General features: G+C 38.2%; 1 protein-coding gene across 1 annotated transcript; it reads right to left on the bottom strand.

Moving 5' to 3' along the window:
• Window positions 1-1,771: 1,771 nt before the first annotated feature.
• Window positions 1,772-14,649, bottom strand: OTUD6B (OTU deubiquitinase 6B). The gene is made up of 7 exons (XM_026691002.2): window positions 14,411-14,649; window positions 10,575-10,729; window positions 8,765-8,860; window positions 5,792-6,104; window positions 4,278-4,339; window positions 2,901-3,007; window positions 1,772-2,090 (listed from the first exon to the last, which is right to left on the bottom strand). The coding sequence occupies exons 1-7, from the start codon at window positions 14,538-14,540 to the stop codon at window positions 2,006-2,008; spliced, it is 948 nt and encodes a 315-aa protein (XP_026546787.1). The 5' UTR covers window positions 14,541-14,649; the 3' UTR covers window positions 1,772-2,005.
• Window positions 14,650-23,570: the final 8,921 nt, after the last annotated feature.

Genomic DNA, 23,570 nt, shown 5'->3' with positions numbered 1-23,570 from the left:
CCATCCACCAACGCCATGTTGCACCACAGACTGTCCAGGAGTTGGGGGATGCTTTAGTCCAGGTGTGGGAGGAGATCCCTCAGGAGACCATCTGCCACCTCATCAGGAGCATGCCCAGGTGTTGTAGGGAGGTCATACAGGCACGTGGAGGCCACACACACTACTGAGCCTCATTTTGACTTGTTTTAAGGACATTACATCAAAGTTGGATCAGCCTGTAGTGTTTTTTTCCATTTTAATTTTGAGTGTAACTCCAAATCCAGACCTCCATGGGTTGCTAAATTTGATTTCCATTGATAATTTTTGTGTGATTTTGTTGTCAGCACATTCAACTATGTAATGAACAAAGTATTTAATAAGAATATTTCATTCATTCAAATCTAGGATGTCTTATTTTTGTGTTCCCTTTATTTTTTTGAGCAGTGTATAACATTTAACAAATGAAATACCTAATAATGTATGTACTCATAGCAAAAAATGCCTTTCTCAATATGGACCGATTTTGAAAAGCGCTTGAAGTTTCATTAAAAATGACAGAAAGCAGAATTTACACTAGTCAAATTCAGTTCAAATGGAGGGAAATGGAAATAAGGTTCAAAGTAAAATTACCACAATAGTTATGTTTTCAGTAATACCATTTTTCACTTTTCAGATGCCAGTAATATCACAGTAATAGTAATTCTTCCTTTTTTCCCAAGAAATTTAGACTAAAACCTCTTTCAAAAATTAAGGGTTTTTTAAAAATCAGCATATACCTATATAGATAAACTCAGAGTAGGTTACAAATAAAATTCTATATATTTCTCGGGTATTAGCACATACTAGATACAATATGAGTGATCAAAAAGGTGTTCATTATGAAAGTCAGATGACTTATGAACAATTTTAATTATAAGAATATTTTAAATGATGTATAAAGCAGCACACCACAATGCAAGAGATGAAAATAATTGAAGTTTTATATATTGTCATTATTACCTCAAATATGAAATGGCCTATAGGATCATAGTATATTCATAAATCATGCTTTACAAGGGAAATTGTTTCCTTTCTTGAAATATAGTCATTGTGGGATGTATGTGGAGATATGTATCCTATAGCAATATTATAATCCACTCTTCCTGTTTTCAAAATAATGGGATAAGTAGAATACCCAGGTAGAGGCACTATTTCATTTTAAACTGGACAACATTCAATATACCAGAGCTTTTTAATACCTATCTAAAATAGATACTAGCACAATGAGTCTTCTGCAGATATTCTATTTACATGTTACAGGATTATCCTGTTACCTAAGAAAGATCAGTTCAACAGCCCTGAAAAGTAAAGTTCTACTTTGAAAAAGATATTCTAATGGAAAAACACATGCTTTGCGTTCCTAGCAATTCCAAGGTGGGTTGGCAAAGTATCACTTTATCCTTATTAATGTTACTGTAAACTGAGCTGCAAGAATCAATATGGTAAGACTGCTTCCTATACTTTAATGATCAGAGAAGCATTTCAGAATCAGGTACTCTTCTGCCACAACCCAAAATAAAAACAACATGAGTGTTTCATTAAAGGGGATTCAATACTCAGAACAAATCATCTTGAAAACTATTATAACAGCTCAGCAATTTCAGATAATCCGTATGTCAATGGCTTTTATAATTATTTTATGATTAGTGCCCATAACAACTGAACCACAATGCAATATTGCATGTCTGTGCGTATACATATTGTGTACACTGGCTGTCCTGTTAAAATAAAGAAGTAAAACAAACAAAGGGAATATAACCCACAATTTATTGATACATTAGAAACACATCAGAATTTTTTTAAAAAAACATGATTTAAACTGAGTAGTGCTGATAACAGATGTCATATGTACAGACACACATACCATATACGTGTGTTTGTATAACCCTGTATGCCTTATTAAAGAATTGAGAATGTATTTTAAGACCTATATAGAGACATTTTGTAGAATTGTGACCATCATTCATGTCTTCTGATGAACTGTGTATTAGCTTTCATTTTCTGCAGTGTTCTCCAATAGAGTTTTTACAGAATTATAATGTTCTCCTAATCCATACGCATGTCTCATGTACCTAAAAAAAAAATGTGAAAAATTCAAGGACTTCCACCAAATTAAAACATCACAGGCACACTTGATATAAGTTACCATATTATTTATTTAAAAGATTTTATGGCTGCCCATAGTTGTGTTTTAAGATATGGGTGATCATATAAATATCTTAAGGATATCTTAAAGAGCCTCTGCGCCGTAGTTAGAGTGTTGTACTTCTGCTGACTATCGGCTGCCTGCAATTTGGTAGTTCAAATCCCACCAAGTTCAAGGTTGACTCAGCCTTCCATCCTTCCAAAGTGGGTTAAAGGAGGACCCAGATTGTTGTGGGACTCTGTAAAACCGCTTAGGGCTATAAAGCACTATAAAGCGGTACATAAGTCTAAGTGCTATTGCTATTAAACAAAGTTCACTTTAACAGTAAGTTAATCAATAGAATGAGCAAATTCAGTTTTTGTCACTGAAAGTTATTTCTACAGAAACTGAAAGACATTGCTTAAAGCAATATTCTCTTTTTTTAAACTGAGTTCATTTTCTATAAAAAAGTAGACACTTTTATTCTTGGGGTGTTTTTTTTTTTAAGAAAACAGGTAGCAACCTACAGATTTTTGCTACTTTATATTGTCAGAAACAATGAAGTTAGTGATCACAGTGATCACAAGCCACCTACAAATTTGAAGGCCAATATTAAATCTCTGAATGTTTCTAAACTCTGAAAAAGGTGCCAAATTAGAGCTATGTGGTTTTATAATTTGCAGTTCATTTCTTAATTGAATTTCAAGTGAAAAGCAACCAAACAAAAATTGTTTTGAAGTTGAATGTATTTACTCACACAAGTATTAGTGGTTTCCTACTGTATTCTTCACCAACAATAATAGGAGGGGAATCCATCTGAATTACTTCAATTGGTGTTTGCAAGATATGTGATAAAGCTCGTAGCTGTAAAGCAAAATTACATCTTAATTTACATTTTAATCTTTATCACTTCAGTATCTCTACAAAAAATATGAGGTAGACTGGTTGCTTTCATGGTGTGCAGACAATAACTTGGTCCTTAACACCAATAAGACCAAGGAGCTTATAGTGGACTATAGAAGGAATAGATCAGATATCCAGTCCTTGCTTATCAATGGAGACCAAGTGGAGCAAGTGGCCAGTTTTAAGTTTCTGGGTGTTATCATAAAAGAGGACCTAACCTGCAGCACTGGTCAAAAGGGCCCAGCAGAGATTATACTACCTAAACCTTCTCAGGAAACAACTGAATGAAAAACTGCTGGTGACCTTCTACCGTTGCACCATAGAGAGTATTTTAACTTATTGCACCTGTGTATGGTTTGCCAATTGAACAGTGGCAAATAGGACAGCACTTCAGAGGGTTGTCATTGCCCAGAGGATCATTGGTTTCCCTCTCCTCTCTTTGGAAGAGCTTCATAGGTCCTACTGCCTTGAGAAAGTTCAAAATATTCTTAAAGATCCATCTCATCCTGGGCACCCTTTTTTTAACTATTACCATCTGGTGGACAATACAGGATAATAAGAACAAGGACAGATAGGCTGAAAAACAGTTTCTATTTGGGTTTGTCAGAAACTATATTGAATTCTACTATATAGTGCAATATTAATGCAATTCGGGTTTTCAATTCAATTGTAGAGAATGAAGGATGTGTGTTTGTGTTTTATTTTTATAGTTATAATGTACACTGAAAATGGCATTTAATTTCATTGTACGAGGTGCAATGACAAAGTAAACTAAACTAAAATATTTTTCTACAAAAGCATACATGATGCATAATTCTACCAGCTCCAGATATTTAAACATCCAAATTACTGAATTTAATTAACTGAAGACTACCTGTATTATTTCTATAGGCCAAATAAAAGTCTCAGCAAACATGAGAAAAGTAAGTATCAAAACATGATACTTATATATTTTTCCTAACATTCCTAACAACTCTGTGAAACAATATGAAAAAATGCTCTTTATTTTCACCACAATCCTCACTGCCTAACAATCTTCCCTATTTCTTTTAAAGATCTTGGAAAATTCTAATTCTAGTATCATTTGAGCAACCTACTTATCTAATAGATCTTTCTCTCCAAGTTTCCTGGAGAAGAAATATAAATTCAATTCACTAGTGCTTTTTATAATACATATCTCTTTTATAAAATAATAAATATTTTATAAGAAAATACAGCATGTCATACTTACTTCTAACTGACCACCCCATGAAGCAGTGTTTGCTATATCAGAACAGTATTTTTCAAATTCCTCTGCAGAAAAAAAAAGCATCACAATTTAAAAACATAAAAATGGGGGGGATAATCTAAAAATAAAAAGTAGAATGGGAAAAGGAAGCTTGCAGAATATAAACTCTTGCAAAATAAAACACAAAGCAAAAGAAAAACCAAAGATTTATATACACTATCACTCTCAAAAAGACAAAATGGATAACATTGATAAAAGTGTGAAACAGAAAAAAAGGAAAGGCTTAATTTATTCAAGTTTAATAGATTTAAATTTTTATTGTGCCTAATTAATAAGTTTTCATATTCTGAAATGTTTCCCTACTTCATAAATATGGTTCAGAAAAAGTACTACATATATAATTTTTACCATCATTTTTTGTTATGAACAAAGATAAGACATGCTGAGATTTGTTTTAACTTGACTGTAAATAATGTTTTTCTTTTTTACATTTTACACAGATTGATTCATTTACCTCTACCCTAAAAATGCTCTCTCTCTCTATATATATTTTCTTAAGTTTTCGCAGTACTTACATGTATGGCATTCAGCTTTGTTCGGGTATTTTCCCATGTCATTGTAGTTGTGCTTTTAAAGTTGTAGCACGTTTGACAGAATCTCATCTGCCATCATCAGGCTTCTATATACAGAAGCCTGATGATGGCAGATGAGATTCTGCCGAAATGTTGCTACAACTTTAAAAGCACAACTACAATGACGTAGGAAAATACCGAACAAAGCTGAATTATATATATATATATATATATATATATATATATATATATATATATATATATATATATATATATATATATATATATATATATATATCATCTATATCTATATCTATCTATATCTATATCTATATCTATATCTATATCATCTATATCTATATCTATATCTATATCTATCTATCTATCTATCTATCTTTGGTTATTCGGGTTTTCTCGTAAGATTGGAAGTATCTGAGCAACGTTTGATGAAGTCTCATTCATCATCTTCAGGCTTGTGTCTTCGGCTCTGTGCTCTGAGAAGCACAGAGCTGAAGACACAAGCCTGAAGATGATGAATGAGACTTCATCAAACGTTGCCTAGATACTTCCAATCTTACGCGGGAGAAACCCGATAACCAAAGATCCACATACAAATACCCGCGAGAACCTCAGAAAACATACACACACACACACACACACACACACACACACACGTATGAATGTGAAAGAGAAAAACAGAGAGAGAGGAAGAATATCAATAAATATATTAAGACAGAGGCTGCATATTTATAATACTTATAATAGTTGTATGCTGGCTGTGGAATTCTGGAAGTTGATGTCTACACATCTTAAAGTTGCCAAGTTTGAAAAACGCTGCTGTGTAGATTATATAACATAGCTAAGTATCTGAAGCATACTGAAACTAATGTTATCTGTAATGACATTTTTTAGCTTTTATTTTTTAATCAGGAGACGTTTACTTACCTTGGCTGTACAAATCTCCTGTATTTGGGTTTGTCAGAAATGGTAGAAAGTCATCCACGTGACTTCTCATATACTCTGCAGTCTGACTTCTAAGTGTTGAAACTGTCCACAAGTTTTGTTGCTCTTTGAGCTGATCTTCAATAGCTCTATACAGGCAATGACCATCAGATGGGATTTGCTTAATTTCCAACTGCCTTAAGGCTAAAATGTTTGCAAGTTTCTGGCTTTCAAGGTGCCTAGCACCTGTTAAATTTTCTATCTCAGCTTCTGCTATTCTTTCTTCTCTTTCTTTTTCCAGGGCTGCTTTTTTATCCTGTGATGAAACACAGCAAAACACTGCAGTTTTACATTCGTCCATGTCATATTTTAATTCAGCCTATAGAGTTTAATCTTTTCAGGTATTTATGATATTATACTAGACAACTTGTACCCTGTTGGGTCATCATTTCAGAGGTATTTCCTACCTAAACAGAAACAGAATAGCTAAGGAAGGTGAAAAAGCAAGAGCAACCTCTGACTTCCTGCTGGCTTCCCCATTGAGTTACCTGTGGGATATGGCAGGGATTAAGGAAAAGCAACCAACCTTCCTTCCTTCCTCCCTTCCTTCCCTTCCTCCCTCCAGTGGTGGGATTACAATTTTTTTTACTACCGGTTCTGTGGGCGTGGCTTAGTGGGCATGGCAGGCAAAGGATACTATAAAATCTCCAGTCAGGGGTGGTATTTGCTGGTTCTCCAAATTACTTAAAATTTCAGCTACCGGTTCTCCAGAACTGGTCAGAACCTGCTGAATACCACCTCTGCCTCTCTCCCTCCCTTCCCTCCCTTCCTTCCTTCCCTCCTTTCCTTCCTTTGAAGGAAGGAAAGTGACTCTTGCTAGGTGGGGAGAAAGTGAGGGATTGCCAAACTGGCGTGGCAACTGTCACAGAATGTTGAGAATGAAGATTACATGACTACAGCAGTAGCAGCCAGCAGCACTAAAGCAGCCACAACTTTTCCAAATTTCATTCCCTCAGGCGTCATGGTTTCCAGATTTTGGACACATTCTGAATGTTAGTCCATCTAAAGTACCTTGGTTCAAAAAGTGTTGCCCTATGACGCACTGTTCTGCCCCAGTTAAAGGTCATGACAACAGGAGTTTTAGTAGTATATGGATCCAGTTTGACTAACAGAGTTATATAACATAAGAAAAATACTAAATCATAATATTGTATGTTCAATACTGTACAGACCTTTTATCGAGATATTTCAGTTGCACCAAGTCTGCTTTTCAAAAGAAAACGTCAAATAAAAGACAGTGTCATATGCTTTCAAGCCCAGCTTGCTGATCTGAAGAGCGAAATCAGCTTGCCTGAAGATTTACCCTGTGTGATTTTTGGTCCTTTGCTATTCTTCATCTCAGAATAATATTGCACAGCATTTAAAATACAATTTTCAGAAGGATTTCAATGATACATTATGTTAAATGTGTTTCATAACAATGTTCTCTTTTGTTATTCATCAGTGGCAATTCCTTGGCAAACTAGTATGTCTGTCACCAGCAAAGTACAAGCAGAGTGCTGTAGAGATTAAGCTATCAGATTTTGGCAATCTTGTTATGAGAAGTTCTCTTATTGTTACCTCATGAAAAAAAACGGAAACATCTGATAGAATCCAGAATCCCGTTTAGCAGAAATATGCCTTTGGAATTGAAGGAATCTCTCCTTCATCCTACAGTCTCTAGACCACTCTTTGGAGGCTTGGGAAATCATCTGGAGTAAAATGAGGGGTAGCATAATGGGAAGAAGGAAAAGGGAAAAGTAGATCCTTGCCCACATACCTCTAACCCTCAAATATGGCAGTCGTAGATTGGAAAGTATCTATTTTACAAGTAGTCCTCAACTTTCAACCACAACTGGAACCAGGATTTCCATTGCTAAACAAAGTGGCTGTTAAGTGATTTGCACCTCATTTTATGAGTTTTTGCCGTAAATTATTAAGTGAATTGACTTTGCTTGGCTTTGAAGGTTGCAAAGCTGTGGTGGCGCAGTGGTTAGTAACAGCAATAGCACTTAGACTTATATACCGCTTTATAGTGCTTTACAGCCCTCTCTAAGTGGTTTTACAGAGTCAGCATATTGCCCCCAACAATCTGGGCTACTTCTGCTGACTGCTGGTGCCAGCAGTTGGAAGTTCGATTCTCACCCAGCTCAAGGTTGACTCAGCCTTCCATCCTTCCGAGGTCAGTAAAATGGGGACCCAGATTGTTGGGGGCAATATGCTGACTCTGTAAACTGCTTAGAGAGGGCTATAAAGCACTATAAAGCGGTATATAAGTCTAAGTGCTATTGCTATTGCAAATGGCATTCAAATGATCCCAGAACACTGCAATTGTCATAAATGCATGCCAATTGCCAAGCACTCAGATTTTGTTCATGTGATTATGGGGATGCCACAATAGTCATTAAGTGGGAGGACTGGTTGTACATCACTTTTTTCAGCCCATTTTAACTTTGAACAGTTGCTAAATGAATGGTTTTAAGATTTTCAGATGGACAAATACAGGCAAAACCACACATAATTTCACCTAATTATTTCTGTGCATACTTTCCTCCCCGTTTAATTGTGAAACAACATAAACAGATTTGGGGAAACCATTAAAATTTTGTCTCTATATTCAGTGTCTTATAGAATAATCTGGATGGAATAATATGGAAGGAGGAAACCCTTATTCCCCAAAGAGAAATAATTTGGCTTCCAAACTGAAAAAAGTATTTTTGAAAATCAAGAGCCTCACATAATATCACATCTGATGGATGGGTGTGCATAGGTGCACGTCTAATCCTCCTCTGCCCAAAATATTCCAATTATGACTTCTATTGACCCTTGGGACTTGGGACTGGAATCAAGTTGTAGAATCATCCCACAGATACCACATTAAAGATTACACCTTGCACGTTGTCGTCATCTAATGAATTAACCTTGAAATCATCTTACCCGCCTCTTCTGTGCTTTTGATATTCTAGCAGGCTGGGTCTGTTCTCTGCTGTTCTCAATCTCCAGCTTTGCAATATTTAGACCTGCCAAATATTCCTAAATAATAAATAAAAATTACCTGAAATATTTCACAAAGAATTTCTTATAGCCCTTCAATTTTAACAGAAACCATGTTTAAAGTTTTACAACATTCACTATCTCTTGATACTTTACACCATTTCTACCGCAGCCATCATTCTCTACAATCATCCATCTACATGATTCTGTGTTAATTCTAGTTCCCAGTTAGCTTGAAAAGACTTTTTCTCTTCTGGTAAGAGAACATTATCTATCAGAAATTCTATTAAATCCCATTATATTTGGGTTAAGAATGAAATAGACCAGTGTTACATTTCTAATGCACCCGATCCCAATATGTAGCACCAAGTTTCTACTAAAATCAGAAGAAAAACAATAGTCCCAATGCTAATAAATACAGGTTACAACATTAATTGGGATTGCAATTTCCGGACTGCATCACTTAGCAACAGAGATCCCAGCAGTCCCTGTTGCCGTCATTAACTGAATCCCACTGGTTGTTAGTAAAGGATCCACATCGATCCAAATCATTCTAGTCTTGAGCCCAACCAGCTCTGAGACTCAATAAGACAAGGGACTGCCTCTTCTTCAATCCCCAACTCCTTATCTCCCACCCATCTATGCCCTTTTAGCTGCCCTGAACAGTGGCACTTCTAGGCAGTGGTGGTGCTAGAGAGACCTAAACCAACGGCCACTACTGTCATACTTCAGTCTTAGTACCACTTGTACTGCCACTGTCGTTAAGTGCCACCTCAAACCCCATGCCAAAGCCAGCCACCCCAGTGCCACAGTACAAGGGCCCCATTGCTCTGGACTCAGAAGGCCCTGCTGCCCCAGCTATCCTTCACAGTTTCCTCCCCTCTAAAGCTGACATAGTGCACCCAGCCTGGCCTAATGTGAGGTAGTGGCTGCAGTGCCAGGCCTTCTTCCTGAGTCCGTGTGCGCCAGTGGTGGGATTGAATTTTTTTTTACTACCGGTTCTGTGAGTGTGGCTTAGCTTGGCAGACATGGCGTGGTGGGCGTGGCAGGGGAAGGATACTGTAAAATCTCCATTCCCACCCCAATCCAGGGGAAGGATACTGTAAAATTCCCATTCTCTCCCTACCTCACAACCTGCTTTCCAGTTCCATTCTCCTGTGCAGGGCAACAAAAGAAGACCCAGTCGATCAGCTGGGACTCGGGAGGCAGAGAATAGATGGGGGCGGGGCCAGTCAGAGGTGGTATTCCGAACTACTCAAAATTTCTGCTACTGGTTCTCCGAACTACTCATAATTTCTACTACCAGTTCCACAGAACTGGTCAGAACCTACTGAATGCCATCTTTGGTGTGCGCCCTTCTCCAAATCTCATTCTGCCTTCTTGCAATGGCCAACTCTCTTGTTCTCTTTCAGTTAGAGACAAAGAATGTTTTACTAACAACAGTTGTTTCCGTCTAACCTTGAGGTTCCATCTAGGAGTTCTAGAGCTGTACAGCCACTCTTCTACAAAAATTATCTCACTTCCCCAAACTCATATACATTTTATATAAAATCACTGCAAGGTCTCCAACTGTATTTCCAAGCAATTGCTTATTTGTTTTACTTATAAGAAAAAGTACTGCCCACAAATAAGTTCAAAACACAACAATTTTCAGAATGAAAAAGAAGTCCTTAGAAATATTTACTTTAAAAATACAACTTAGTAACTAGAAACACAACAAATGCATGGTATCTCAAAAATAAATGCTGCATACTTTATTCTGTTCAAGTAATGTTTCTTTTAACTTCTTTAGTTCCTCTTTGTGCTTCTCTTCCAACTCAGATTCCAGCTTGGCAACATCATCCAGCAGCTGTTTTCTTTTCTTTTTATCATTCTTTGGAACAGTATTTTTCATTCCTTGGATTTTGGCTACAGAAGCAAAAAGAGGTGAGATAAATGAAAAGCATCTTAAATTATTCTTGTCATTATTCATGATTTGAGTTACACGTGCATATTAAATCAAATAAAACTGCAGTAATCAGGAATCATATGTAGTCAGAACACAATTCAGCTCATTAGTTTGAGGTGCGTGTTTTGATGGGAAATAAGTTTCTTTTTTGTGAATAAATATGTCACATGTGATACTGTAAGTCCATGTAGTTGTGGGTCATGCAAGACCTGATCTGGATTCTTTCTGCCTGTCCTATGAAGACAAAACTGTAACTTTGGCTACAACAGTTGCTTTTGCTAGTAAACTTGCTACTAAAGCAGAAAGAGTAGAGATAGTAGCCTGGTAGATGGATTCAATTATAGCAACATTGGAGGTCCTGAAGGATCAGGCAGGTATCTGTCAGTTCATTGAGAATGAAATCTATGTAGTTGCTAAGACTTAACATGACTTAATGGTGCATAATCAAAAGAAAATTGTAGGATTGAAGAGGTTGCTATAAGAAGTAACATCCTGTTCTAAATAAGATATTACATTTTTTCAGCAATTTATATCATTCCTAGTTTTTCTAATTCCCCTACTTATTTTAAAATTTGAGTTTGAGAGGTATGTGTATACAGAAATGGTTATTTATTTATTGAGTAATGCAGGTCTGCAGAATTCCTACAGATTCTAAGTGATATACATCCACAGAATAAAATACAAATTATCGTATGTACTTTTGAATATTGCAAAATACTTGTCTCATGATTATTTCAAAAAGTGCTACACATATAAACACAAGCATTTTCAAAGCCACGCTATTCAAAAGATTATTTTAAAAAATATTATATGGAAGATCTGATTAATCAAAACTAAAATAAAGGTGTCACTTTTGCTCCAAGCACTGCAATGTAGCAAGGCCTGCATCTTAGGACAGCTCCTCGCGTTCTCATGACATCAGGGAAGCTCATGCAGCAGCAACACAGCCACCATTCTCTCCCCTGCCATGCATGGAAGCAAGCTGTACGGGACAACGCAGGATAATTGACGATGCAACAACATGAGTTTCTATGATTCCAGTCCTGTCATGTTGGTGCAATAGCTCAAGAAAATGGCTATAATTGCAGTTCTGACAGCATCAAGTTAATTTAGGATGCTATTTTAAAAAAAAAACACTCAAAATACATTTAAAGCAATTAGTAATATTTCATGATTCAAATATTTCCTACATTACAAGAGTTCAACTATTTCACACTGAAATTTAGATTTGGAGTCCTACGGCCAAAAATGGCTATTTCCATTTGTACCCAGAAAATCTGAAAGGCTCTACTGGGTTTTGAATATCACCCTTTCTTATGTTAGTTTTTTATCAAGATATTTGTTTCTGTTACACTTATCCATTATAGGTATTAAATATTAGGATGATGCTAGTATTATAATCAATGCATTTCTGTTGTTTTTCGTATGGCCTCATTTGAGACCTTCTACACCAGGGGTCCCCAACCACCGGGCCGCGGACCGGTACCAGTCCGTGGATCACTCTGTACCGGGCCGCAAAGAAAATAAAATAAAAAAAATGGCGGCTTTCTTCGCCTTCGGTGAATGCTGCTGGGATCAGGGATCAAGGACACAAATGAAAGAAGGGGAGGGAGGAAGCAACCAAAGCCTGTCCTGCTCTCCGGCTCAGCGGCTTCAGTTTCCTCCCACCTCATTCCTCTCTCAGTCGCTCTCTCGCTCCTCCACCAGCCCAGGAAGAAACTGCTTCAAAGGAGCCAGCAGGGTGGCTTTTCCTGTCGGCGCAGCTTCCCCGAAGCGCCCGTTCACCCCCACCCCGCCGCCAATCAATCCAGGTTCAATCCAGTGCTCCGTTCTGCCTGCCTGCCTTAGTTTCTGGTAGTTTCGGAGCAGCTTCGGCTGAGAATAATAACTATTCGCCTCTTTTACTCAGCCAAAGCTGCTCCGAAACTACCAGAAACCAAGGCAGGCAGGCAGAACGGAGCACTGGATTGAACCGTGGGCGGCGGGGTCGGGGTGAACGGGCGCTTCAGAAGAGCTGCGCCGACAGGAAAAGCCACCCTGCAGGCTTCTTTGAAGCAGTTTCTTCCTGGGCTGGTGGAGGAGCGAGAGAGCGACTGAGAGAGGAACGAGGCAGACACCTGAGGGATGAGGCTGAGGGAGGGAGGGAGACACCTGAGGGATGGGGCTGATGAAGGCAGGGCCGAGAGGCGAGGCTTCTCAGCCGTCCTGCAGGGACTATCTGTCGCTCAGGGTTGCAATGAGGAGGCATTGGCGTTCCCTGAACTTGGTGGTTTGCTGGCAGACGTTTTATTACCCGACTAGGTAACAACATCAGATGTTACCTAGTCAGATAATGAAACGTCTGCAAGCAAACCACCAAACTCAGACTCTTCCCTTCCCTCTCCCCCCTTGAAAAAGTGTTTCTGCGTGAAACTGGTCCCTGGCACAAAAAGGTTGGGGACCACTGTTCTACACCATTTCCTTTTGAGCCTGGACTTTGTGTGGAAATCTGTTTATACATGTACAACACATACGTTGTACACTCATCGTACGTTCACAAATGCTCTGGTGAAACCCTCTCCCAAGAACCTTTTTTACAAAGCAACACACTTTTTGCTTATAAAAATGAAGCAGCCATGTCACTTGTTGGTTCAATTCACACTTGCAATGATTGGAAGCTGCTGCTGAGGCTGCAGATGTGCCGTACGAGATGTCTACATGCCAAAGCATCCAGAAGTTTCTTCCAGATTTTGCAAGTGCTCTATCAAACTATGTCAAAAGCTGTGAGATGATGTAAAGCGCCTCACTTGAAGCATGTCGAATCCCAGTGCAGAGACTCCATATACAATATATACCTGCACATTCTCACTCGTAACAACACTCCAGGCATCTCATGAAGAGGCTGAAACCCACAAAAGCTCATTAGCTTTGGTACACAGAACTCTGTGCCTCTGCTTACATGACAGACATGCCACAAATAAGCCAATTACAACTAAGCTTTCCATACTATGCATCCAACCAATAGTTAGTTTATAGTTTAGCGTGTCACATTATGATTTTAGCCAGAGTGATACTATGATTAGTCAAGTCATAATGGATAAACAGATCTGGAATGATTTCAAACCACATGCCCCCTAAACCTTGGAAGCCCACACGATGCCAGGGCTGTTTGTTCTCCCTGATCGACTGACCTACTCTGTTCCTACTCTGAAGAGGGAATGCTATATGTACCAATCTTGAGCTCCTGGACGAAACAAGATAAGATCTCCTTCAAGATGATCCCAGGTTTGATATGCCCACGTCATCGTCTTGACAACATTACATGGTTTGGGTCCCTGCCTTCTTCCTGGACGCGTTTCCATCTAACCCCGATGTTTCCTTATGGTTTTTCATCCCAAATACTAACCTGATTCAACCTATTCAGTTTTTTTGGGGGCGGGGGGGGAACCAGCCACGGTCATCTAGAAGTTGCCACCCTGCCCTGCCCTGGAAAAAAAGCAGGCTGATAAAACTGGGTGGATCAAATCCTGGGTCAGCGTGTCTTGCCAACATAGCGCAGTAGCTGGTTTCGGGATACAGGTTTACCCTGCAAGCTTTAAAGGCTATTTCTGCAATCCTCCTCCCGCTGCCCGGATTTGTGCCGCCGCCGCCGCCGCTCTCACCCTGCAGCTCCCGCTTCTCCTTCCGCTGCCGCCTGGCCAGCACCTCCAGCGCGCCGCCCTCCTCCTCCTCTTCTTCTCCCTCCGCCTCCTCCGCCACCGCGGCTGAGCCGCCTCGCCCGCGCCCGTCCATGGCGGATTCAGCACCACCGCCCAGCTGGCTGTGCTATCCACGTGCGGGTAGAGGGGGCGGGGCCGGCCGAAGACACGCCCCTTACGCAACGTCCTTGCCCAGCCGCAGTGCAAAGAGATAAGAAAATGGGAGGAACGAGGCTGGGGATTTATAGAGCTATAAAGTCAAGAGCAGGGGTCTTCAAACTTCACAGCTTTAAGACTTGTGGACTTCAACTCCTCCAGTCATGTTAGCTCAGGAATTCTGGGAGTTGAAGTTCACAAGTCTTAAAGTTGCCAAGTTTGGGGACCAGGATAAACTTCAGCGCAAGTTTGGGAGGAAACTTTCAGAGAAAGTTGTCTTCAAAGAAATCCAAAATTCCACAAAACTGGGATGGCGGGTGGGAGAGGGGGCAACGAAGGCTTGCTTTCCTCTTGAAGGTGGCGTGTTTTTCTGTAAAATATTGATCTGGTTGCCCTGCTGAGGAACTATGACTAAATAAATTATGGTGACATGGTGGCGAACACGTGTCCTCCCTTCAAACTTTGTTGTTAACTTGAAGTGAAAAACTAGAGGTTTTTTTTTTTTACCCTTCGAAAGTCTAAATCAGTGCTTTTCAAAACTGGCAACTTAAAATGTTTTCATAAAATTCCTCAGCCAGCATGCTGATAGTTGAAAGTCCACACGTCTTAAATTGACAACTTTAAAAAAAAAAAAAAACACCACAAGTCTAATCTTTATATATCTATATTTATGACAAGAAAGGAAGAGGGTATGCGGCTAGGAAAAAAAAGCCCTCGGTCTAAAGGCGGCACGCCACCGTATGGCTATGTGAGATATTGCATCTTCAAGTGGTTTTTTTTTCCCGCAGCTTCTGTTCTCTAGCTTCAAATTAAGACTCTTGTGGTAGGTGATGTAAACGTGGCAAAGATTTACTGAATTTGGGTTTAAAAATACTTCTTCTCCGAACCAAACTAGAAGGCGAGGCAGGTGAACAAAACTAAAACATGGGCCTTTTTGTAAGGATAATTAGGACTTAAATGATTAGCATTACAGTCCTAGATGGATCTCCTAAGAAAATCCTTAGTGAGCTCAAGAGGAATATAATTCTTGCTATAATTTTGTACTACTGCAAGAATTCATAACAATAATACAAATCCACATTATAAAGAGAATTTAAGACAACGTTGCTTGCCTATGGCCCTTCAGGTGTATTAAAAATTAAAAACTGTATAGTTACCCATCTCTATTGTATGAATAGCAAGAAACATATTAAAATCATTAGAATAAAGAGTGGATATATCAAGCTTTAATGGAGGTGGGGGGGAGTTGGGTGAATAAGGTTGACTTACATAAGGGATATCTTTCAAGGGGAAGAATGTAGAAGCAGCCCCAGAAATATTGTTAGATTATAGTAACTGTTTGCAGTGTTAGATCCAGTTCATATTTCCAATGAGAACACATTTAAGCCTCAGGACTGAATGATCTCACATGTATCTAAAAATAAGTTAGGAAGAATAGCAGAAGGATTAAAAAGCCATGACAGAAATGCCATATGGAATACATAATGAAAATGGTACTCAAAACTATATCAGGACCATGTCATAACCACCCTGGCTATCCTATGCTTTGTCAGCATACTATGACATAGTCCCGATATGGGGCACTGAGGACTTGGAAAGAAAGCACTGTAGTTAATAAATAACAGAATAACAGAGTTGGAAGGGACTTGGAGGTCTTCTAGTCCAACCCCTGCTCAAGCAGGAAACCATATAGTATTTCAGACAAATGGTTGTCCAATCTCTTCTTAAAAACTTTCAGTGTTGGAGAATTCACAACTTCTAGTGGCAAGTTGTTCCACTGGTTAATTGTTCTAACTGTCAGGAAATTTCTCCTTAGTTCTAAGTTGCTTTTCTCCTTGATTAGTTTCCATCTATTGCTTCTTGTCCTGCCCTCAGATGCTTTGGAGAATAGTTTGACTCCCTCTTTTTTGTGGTAACCCATGATTAGTAACACTGTTGTTAAGTGAACCTGGCCTTCCCCATTGACTTTGCTTGTCACAAAGGTTAGGGTGTAAAGTCTGATATGCACATACAGTGTTAAACAGCTAAAGATTACAATTACAAATGACTAATTATCCAGAATCTTGAGTTTAACTAGATATGGGTTTTCTTGTGACAAGTTCCTTCCAACTTCTCTATTTTTGACATTATGTTGTATAGTATCTTGGAAGAAGATTGAGACAACAAATATATTTAAGTCTTTAGTACAGTGAAACTTCGATCTGACTTTTTGGAAAAAATATATTTGTTCACTGGGAAACATATTGGGGGTGTACATACCATAAGATATTTATTTAATAAAGAAGAGAATATGAATTAACTAGGATAGTTGGATTGCGACTCAGAAAGCAATACTGCATCAGGAGTGCCAGACATAATATTGATCATATGAGTAAAAATTACAAGAATAAGGGTCTTTCCAAGCAATAGAACTTGCCAGTTCATTATATTCATTAACTGTTTCAACTCCTTTGCTCAAAATGACAGTATAGAGGACTGCACACCAGAACAACTAGACACAAGAAGAGTTTTTCCCCGAACGCATCACTCTGCTAAACAAATAATTCCCTCAACACTGTCCAACTATTTACAAAGTCTGCACTACTATTACTATTAATCTTCTCATCACTCCTTATCACCCATCCCCTCCCACTGTTGACTGTGTGACTGTAACTTTATCGCTTGTGTCCTTATGATTTATATGGACTGTTTCCTAGTATGATTTGATTGCTTATTGTACCCTATGACTATTATTAAGTGTTGTACCTTATAATTCTTGACACTTGATGAATGTATCTTTTCTTTTATGTACACTGAGAGCATTTGCATCAAGACAAATTCCTTGTGTGTCCAATCACACTTGGCCAATAAAGAATTCTGTTCTATTCTATTCTATTTTCTTTGCACTCCATGTATTTCTGTCTATTTCTGTTTCTTTGTAGGTTTTGTGCTTTTTAAAAATTCTGCAAGATTGCTTTATCTGTTTTCTTCCATACATTCAGGATAGTACATGAAATAAAAAGCCTGCAAGGTTTAATTGTGGATGGCACAGCATGGCTTACTGGAGGAAGCTTTTTATAAATAAAGGTTTTGAAGGTTTTACTGATTTATTTGCTGTACATTTTTTCACAACCACAACTGAAGATGTTCATTATAGGGAAACATCTAGTAGGGGATCTGATTGCCAACAGACTGTAAATCAGTTAAAATTTATCAGCAAGTATTCTTGAAAATGTTGCTGTGAAAAGGACATTGAATATATATGCACAAAACAAACAAGTTGAATTTATAACTTCTCTATTTTTAATTTTGCACGATATAATACAAACCATTATGGTGGTATGCAATAGTGTTGGAAACCATGATCTATGGCTTATTGTGTTGTGTGAACATGCCAATTGTGTTTAATTTACAAGTCATTGCTTAGTATATGTCAATCCAGTCATAACAAAATAATTGTGCTTGCATTGCAAAGGTGGGGAAAACACTTTGTTTTTAATATAAGATTAACCACTTTTGGACTTTCAAACTGATATGTGCACAATAACCATTACACTGAAATTTGAATGCATTCCAATTTTGCTCTACAGTTTCACCAACATAGAATATGGCCAAAATTAATATATTGGAGGAAATACATATAACTGTAAATTGCTGAAAATAAGCCACAGATATGCATTAGATTGGTAAAATTGCTTGCAAAAATATAAAATTAGAGTAGATACCGAATTGTACATATTAGGAGAAAGATGCATTAAAATCCATATTAGTGCAGAAATAAAGACAATCTAACAAACTTGGGTTAAAACAATGATAAATTGGAAGATAAGAGATATCTTTTATTGTCATTTTTTGTAAGCACACTGGCCCACATTAAAAATGAGATTCTGTTGCCTGTTCTCAAGAAAGACTCTATATCTACCCAAACACATACATAACACATCTACACATTCCCATATACGTACATAAATATATACCATTCATTGATATGACCATTCCTATATTACACAAGAAATGAGTAACCCTTTGAGAGAATGGATATTCAACTTTTCTTCTGTGGTCAAATATCTATTTGGTCTATTTATTTTCACAAAAATATAAGAAGTTCTGAAACATCTAATTTTATTCTGTTCTTTTAGTATCAGGCAGAGTTCTCCTTTTACATTAATAGAAGTTATTGTTTTAAAAACAAAATATTTATCCCAGTGGTAGGATTCAATTTTTTTTACTGCCAGTTCTGTGGGCGTGGCTTGGTGGGCGTGGCAGGGGAAGGATACTTCAAAAACTCCAGTCAGAGGTGGTATTTGCCTGTTCTCTGAACTACTCAAAAGTTCTGCTACCAGTTCTCCAGAACTGGTCAGAACCTGCTGAATACCACCTCTGGTTTATCCTTCTGGTTATGACTTCATGGGGTTTGGGGTGCAGTGGCACTGCCAAGATTGGGGAGACTGTGGTCAAGAATGGATGTTTTTCTTCCCCACCCCCTTGCATTTTAAGAGAATGAAGAAAAAAAATACTAGAAGTTTGGTGTGAAGAGACAAAGCAGGAGGGGGCAGGATTGGACATCTAATCCAACATTTCTCAACCTTAGGAACTTTCAGATACTTCAACTCCCAGAACCCTTTAGCCAGCAAGCTGCCTGGAGAATCCTGGGAGTTGAAAACCATATATTTTAAAGTTGTCAAGGTTAAGAATCACTGATCCAATTGTACCTTATTTGGAAGCTTCTCTTGGCTGTGTGGACCTTGGACCTGTTCCTGCTGGTGCAACCAGTAGAGCACCCCCACCTACATGATCTTCAGCAAATCAATAAGGGGTTTCTAATTACCAGTAATCTATTAATAGCAGCAATTTCAGGCTTTTCAACCACTCTGAGAAAGCATTCTTGGAAGGAAACTCATAAGTGGCTGTGTACGGTAAATGATTTTTTTCCCTTTGATTGGAACATATCAACTACAAACTCTTGAAATCAGTATATGTTAAAGGGCCCAGTATTTCTTAGTAAAACTGAGCTGGTCCAATGGTGGTCTAACCTTAGTGGTCTAATGCAGGAGTCCCCAACCCTCTGCTCCGTGGACTGGTACTGGGCCACAGCATGCCAGAAATTGGGCCGCACAAATAAGCAAAGCTCCATACACTGGATGCAAACAACACGCAAAAACCCCGCCCCCTCTGGGCCATGGAAAAACCTCTTTCCACGGAACCGGTCCCCAGTCCATTGGTCTAATAGAAAGCAATACAGAGTCTTGCATCTTAATATTACTTGATGGGTCATAATTAAAACAAAAACCTCTAAATAACCTACCTGTGATGCTTAGTGACTGATACTATACATTGCTTAATTTTGTTTAAAAATAGAAAAATATAATAGAATTCCATAGAAGAATAAAAATAGAATTCCATTTAATGTATTTGCATGCTGAGAGTTACACTTGACATATGTTTTAAATAGCCAGCAGCACTCAGTCAATTTTGCCTCAAAGCTAAACAGCATCAATCTGGATTAATACTTAGATGGGAAACTTCCATGGAATACGAGAGCAGTAGACAATGAAGTGGACATTTTCTACATGATTGTCAGGAAAACTTCATGGATGAATCTATATGGTCATTCAGTGTGGATCCAAGGAATCGTTCCCTTTAAATTACTTTTTAAAAATTATTCTACAAGAAGGTGTTTACAAGGTTACATTTAACTCTGATAACCCTCTGAAACTCTGAAAGATTTAAGAATAATTATCCCATGCAATATTAAAAATCACAAAATGTGTCTGTTTGAAGACTACACACAATAAAATTGCACAGTGGTGCAGAAACAGGATGGAATGAAATTAAGACTATCAACATGAGAATCTGAACAAAAATTATGTTAATATAGTAATTTAGTGTTTTAGGCTAAATATGTATCCCTGAACTGCTCTGATGAAAATGCTAGGCAAATCAGTAACATTTTTCATTCAATTTTAACTTTCAACACTTAAGTGGATTGATCCAATTCTTTTTTAGCCCTTGTATAGAAATCGTGAATCATCCATGGTTTCTTTCTCTACTTTCTGCTTACTGATCATTTCCCATCTTCTATTGGTTTTGCTTAGAAAAAGAGATAACAATAAACCATTAGTCTGCCAATCATTTTAAGCCTGTTCACAAAGAGCCCGAATTTCCATCATAAATTCTGACCCTATCCTAAAGGTAAGGTTGTCACTTACCCATTAATTGCAAAATGCAGTCAGCAACGTTTTTCAACAGCCTCTCCACCCAGGTTTCTTGCAATTCCTTTGTTATCTAGGCTATTCATCCACAGACTATTAGAGTGAAATGAATTATTCACACAAACTCTTCTTCCACTTCACCTTCACCTTGCTTTTCTATATGTGTATATGTCCCATTCATTTTAGTAGTTCAAGGCCATCTCTTTCCATTTGCATCCTGGACAGGATTCCATTTGCATCTTGCCCCTTGCATTTTTAGTTCCACCATACAGCCTTGGGCCAGTTGCCTATTGAAGAGTTCCAGGGACTCCAGTAAGAAATTTTGCATAAGAAAACAGTCCAATAATTTTTCAAGATACAGGTAACCCTCGAATTATAACCACTCATTTAACAGCAGTTCAATGACTTCAGAAAAAGTGACTTATGCCCCAGGCCATCCTTGAAGTTATGACCCTCACACTATACCTGTGGCCACATGATCACAATTTGGGCACTTGGCAACCAGCTCACAATTACAAAGTTTGCAGCATCTTATGTGACTTTGCAAAGTCCATTGGGGAAGCCAGATTCATTTCACTGTGTGATTCACTTAACAAACACAGTGATTTGCTCAATCACTTCAGTAAAAATAATCATACAATTAGTCTGGTCATATGACTTGCTTAACCACCGCAACACTTAGCAACTAAAATTCCAGTCCCAATTGTCGTAAGTTGAGGGCTATTTGTAAACTATCTGACTTGAAGAACTAGACAATTCAATGAGAGGGTTTTAAAAGGCTGTTCTTGTGTTTTTTTGCTGGCTGATAATCTATCCAGCATAGCCAATGGTGATGATTATGGGCAGTTGTAAGTTAGCCATATGCCAAAGAAACTAAGTTTCTCATCTCTGATCTAGTATCTAAGGAGTCCAAATTTTTGTGCAGAAATCTACTGCAAAAGTTTTCACTCCTTCCAAACTGGTCACATGGCCAAACTCTGACTGGTTTGTTGCTCTAACTGCCATATACCCTTTTAAAGTTACCGGATCTGGGCTTCTTTACAACCAATAGTGAAACTATGCAACCTATGTATTTATAATTACAATGGACTCACATCAGTAGAAAGAGATGTGGGGCAAATGACAGTCGTAAGTCTTGCAATTCTAGACAACACAGTATCAACAGTAGAGCCCTTCAAATTTCTAGGTTCTACTATATCACATGACCTAAAATGGACACCTAACATCAAAAACGTCATCAAAAAAGCACAACAAAGAATGTTCTTTCTGTGCCAACTCAGAAAGCTCAAACTGCCCAAGAAGCTGCTGATCCAGTTCTGCAGAGGAATTATTGAGTCTGTCATCTGCACCTCTATAACTGTCTGGTTTGGTTCTGCAACCCAACAAGACAGACACAGACTTCAGAGGATAATTAGGACTGCAGAAAAAACAATTGCTACCAATCTGCCTTCAACTGAGGACCTGTATACTGCATGAGTCAAAAAGAGGGCTGTGAAAATATTTACAGACCCCTCACATCTGGGACATAAACTGTTCCAACTCCTACCCCCAAAACGATGCTATAGAGCACTGCACACCAGAACAACTAGACACAAGAACAGTTTTTCCCTGAAAGCCATCATGCTGCTAAACAACTAATTCCCTCAACACTGTTCAACTATTTACAAAGTCTGCACTACTATTACTGTTAATCTTCTCATCCTTATCATCCATCCCCTCCCACTTGTGACTGTATGACTGTAACTTTGTTGGTTGTATCCTTACAATTTATATTGACTGTTTCCTAGTATGATTTAATTGCTTATTGTATGCTATGACTATCATTTAGTGTTGTATCTTATGATTCTTGACTCTTGAAAAATGTATCTTTTCTTTTATGTATACTGAGAGCATTTGCACCAAGACAAATTCCTTGTGTGTCCAATCACACTTGGTCAATGAAGAATTCTATTTCTAACAGAAAGCAAATGTTGCTTCTGCAAAGAAGCCGAAGAAACAGTGGACTACCTAGTTTAGCTGCTGCAAGATCACACAGACTGACTATAAACAACTACATGGCAAAGTAGCAACATTGGCTCATTGGAAGATTTACATGAAATGCCATTAGTCCGCAAGCAAGAATTGATGGAACCACAGAATAGACAAAGTAATTAAAAAACAAAGTAGCTAAAGTGTTCTGGGACTTTAAAATTAAAAAACAAAAATCAAAAATCAAACACCTGCCACATAACATCCAGGCTTGACAATTTCTATTAAGAAAGACAAAAAGATTAAATATCTGTATTTTAGTACTGTATTTGGAGATAGAAGAGAAGAGAAAGAACATTTACCGTAAAAAGGTTCACAACTATGTGAACATGTGATCAAAATTCAGAAGCTTGGCAACTGTTTGATACTTACGACCATTGCAATAGTCATGCAATCCTCTTTTGCGATCTTCTGACAAGCGAAGTCAATGGGGAAGGCCAGGTTAACTGAACAATGGTGTGTTACTGATTTAACAACTGCAGTGATTAATTTAACAACGGTGGCACGAAAAGTCCTAAAATGGGGCAAAACTCACTCAAGCTATTTCTCACTTTCTCACAGTGTCAATTTTGGGTTCAATCGTGGTCGTAAGTCAAGAATTTAACCTGTACTTGGAACGGTGGGCACCCTTTTAACATCCCCAACCAGCAACCAGTCTGCCTATCCCAGGTTCTTGAGAAGAATTGGATAGGTGAATGTCAAATTCCGCCTAAAAACATCTGGCTTGGGTAGGCATAATAACGTGCTTG

Source organism: Notechis scutatus, chromosome 3 (genome assembly GCF_049901735.1).
Source record: "Notechis scutatus isolate UNSWTSFEM ecotype Mainland chromosome 3, rNotScu1.2, whole genome shotgun sequence".
Classification (NCBI taxonomy): domain Eukaryota; kingdom Metazoa; phylum Chordata; class Lepidosauria; order Squamata; family Elapidae; genus Notechis; species Notechis scutatus.
Note: the sequence above shows the minus strand (reverse complement) of the source record. Positions and strands in the feature narration are given on the sequence as shown.

Bases quoted from the DNA above. Each gene is read 5' to 3' on its own strand.
- OTUD6B (XM_026691002.2), bottom strand. From the start codon at position 14,540: ATGGACGGGCGCGGGCGAGGCGGCTCAGCCGCGGTGGCGGAGGAGGCG. The intron at 8,861-10,574 runs GTATGCAGCATT...TTTATTATTTAG, and splicing joins CATTACTTGAACAGAATAAA to GAATATTTGGCAGGTCTAAA. The intron at 6,105-8,764 runs GTAAGATGATTT...GTTTCATCACAG, and splicing joins CAAAAGCACAGAAGAGGCGG to GATAAAAAAGCAGCCCTGGA.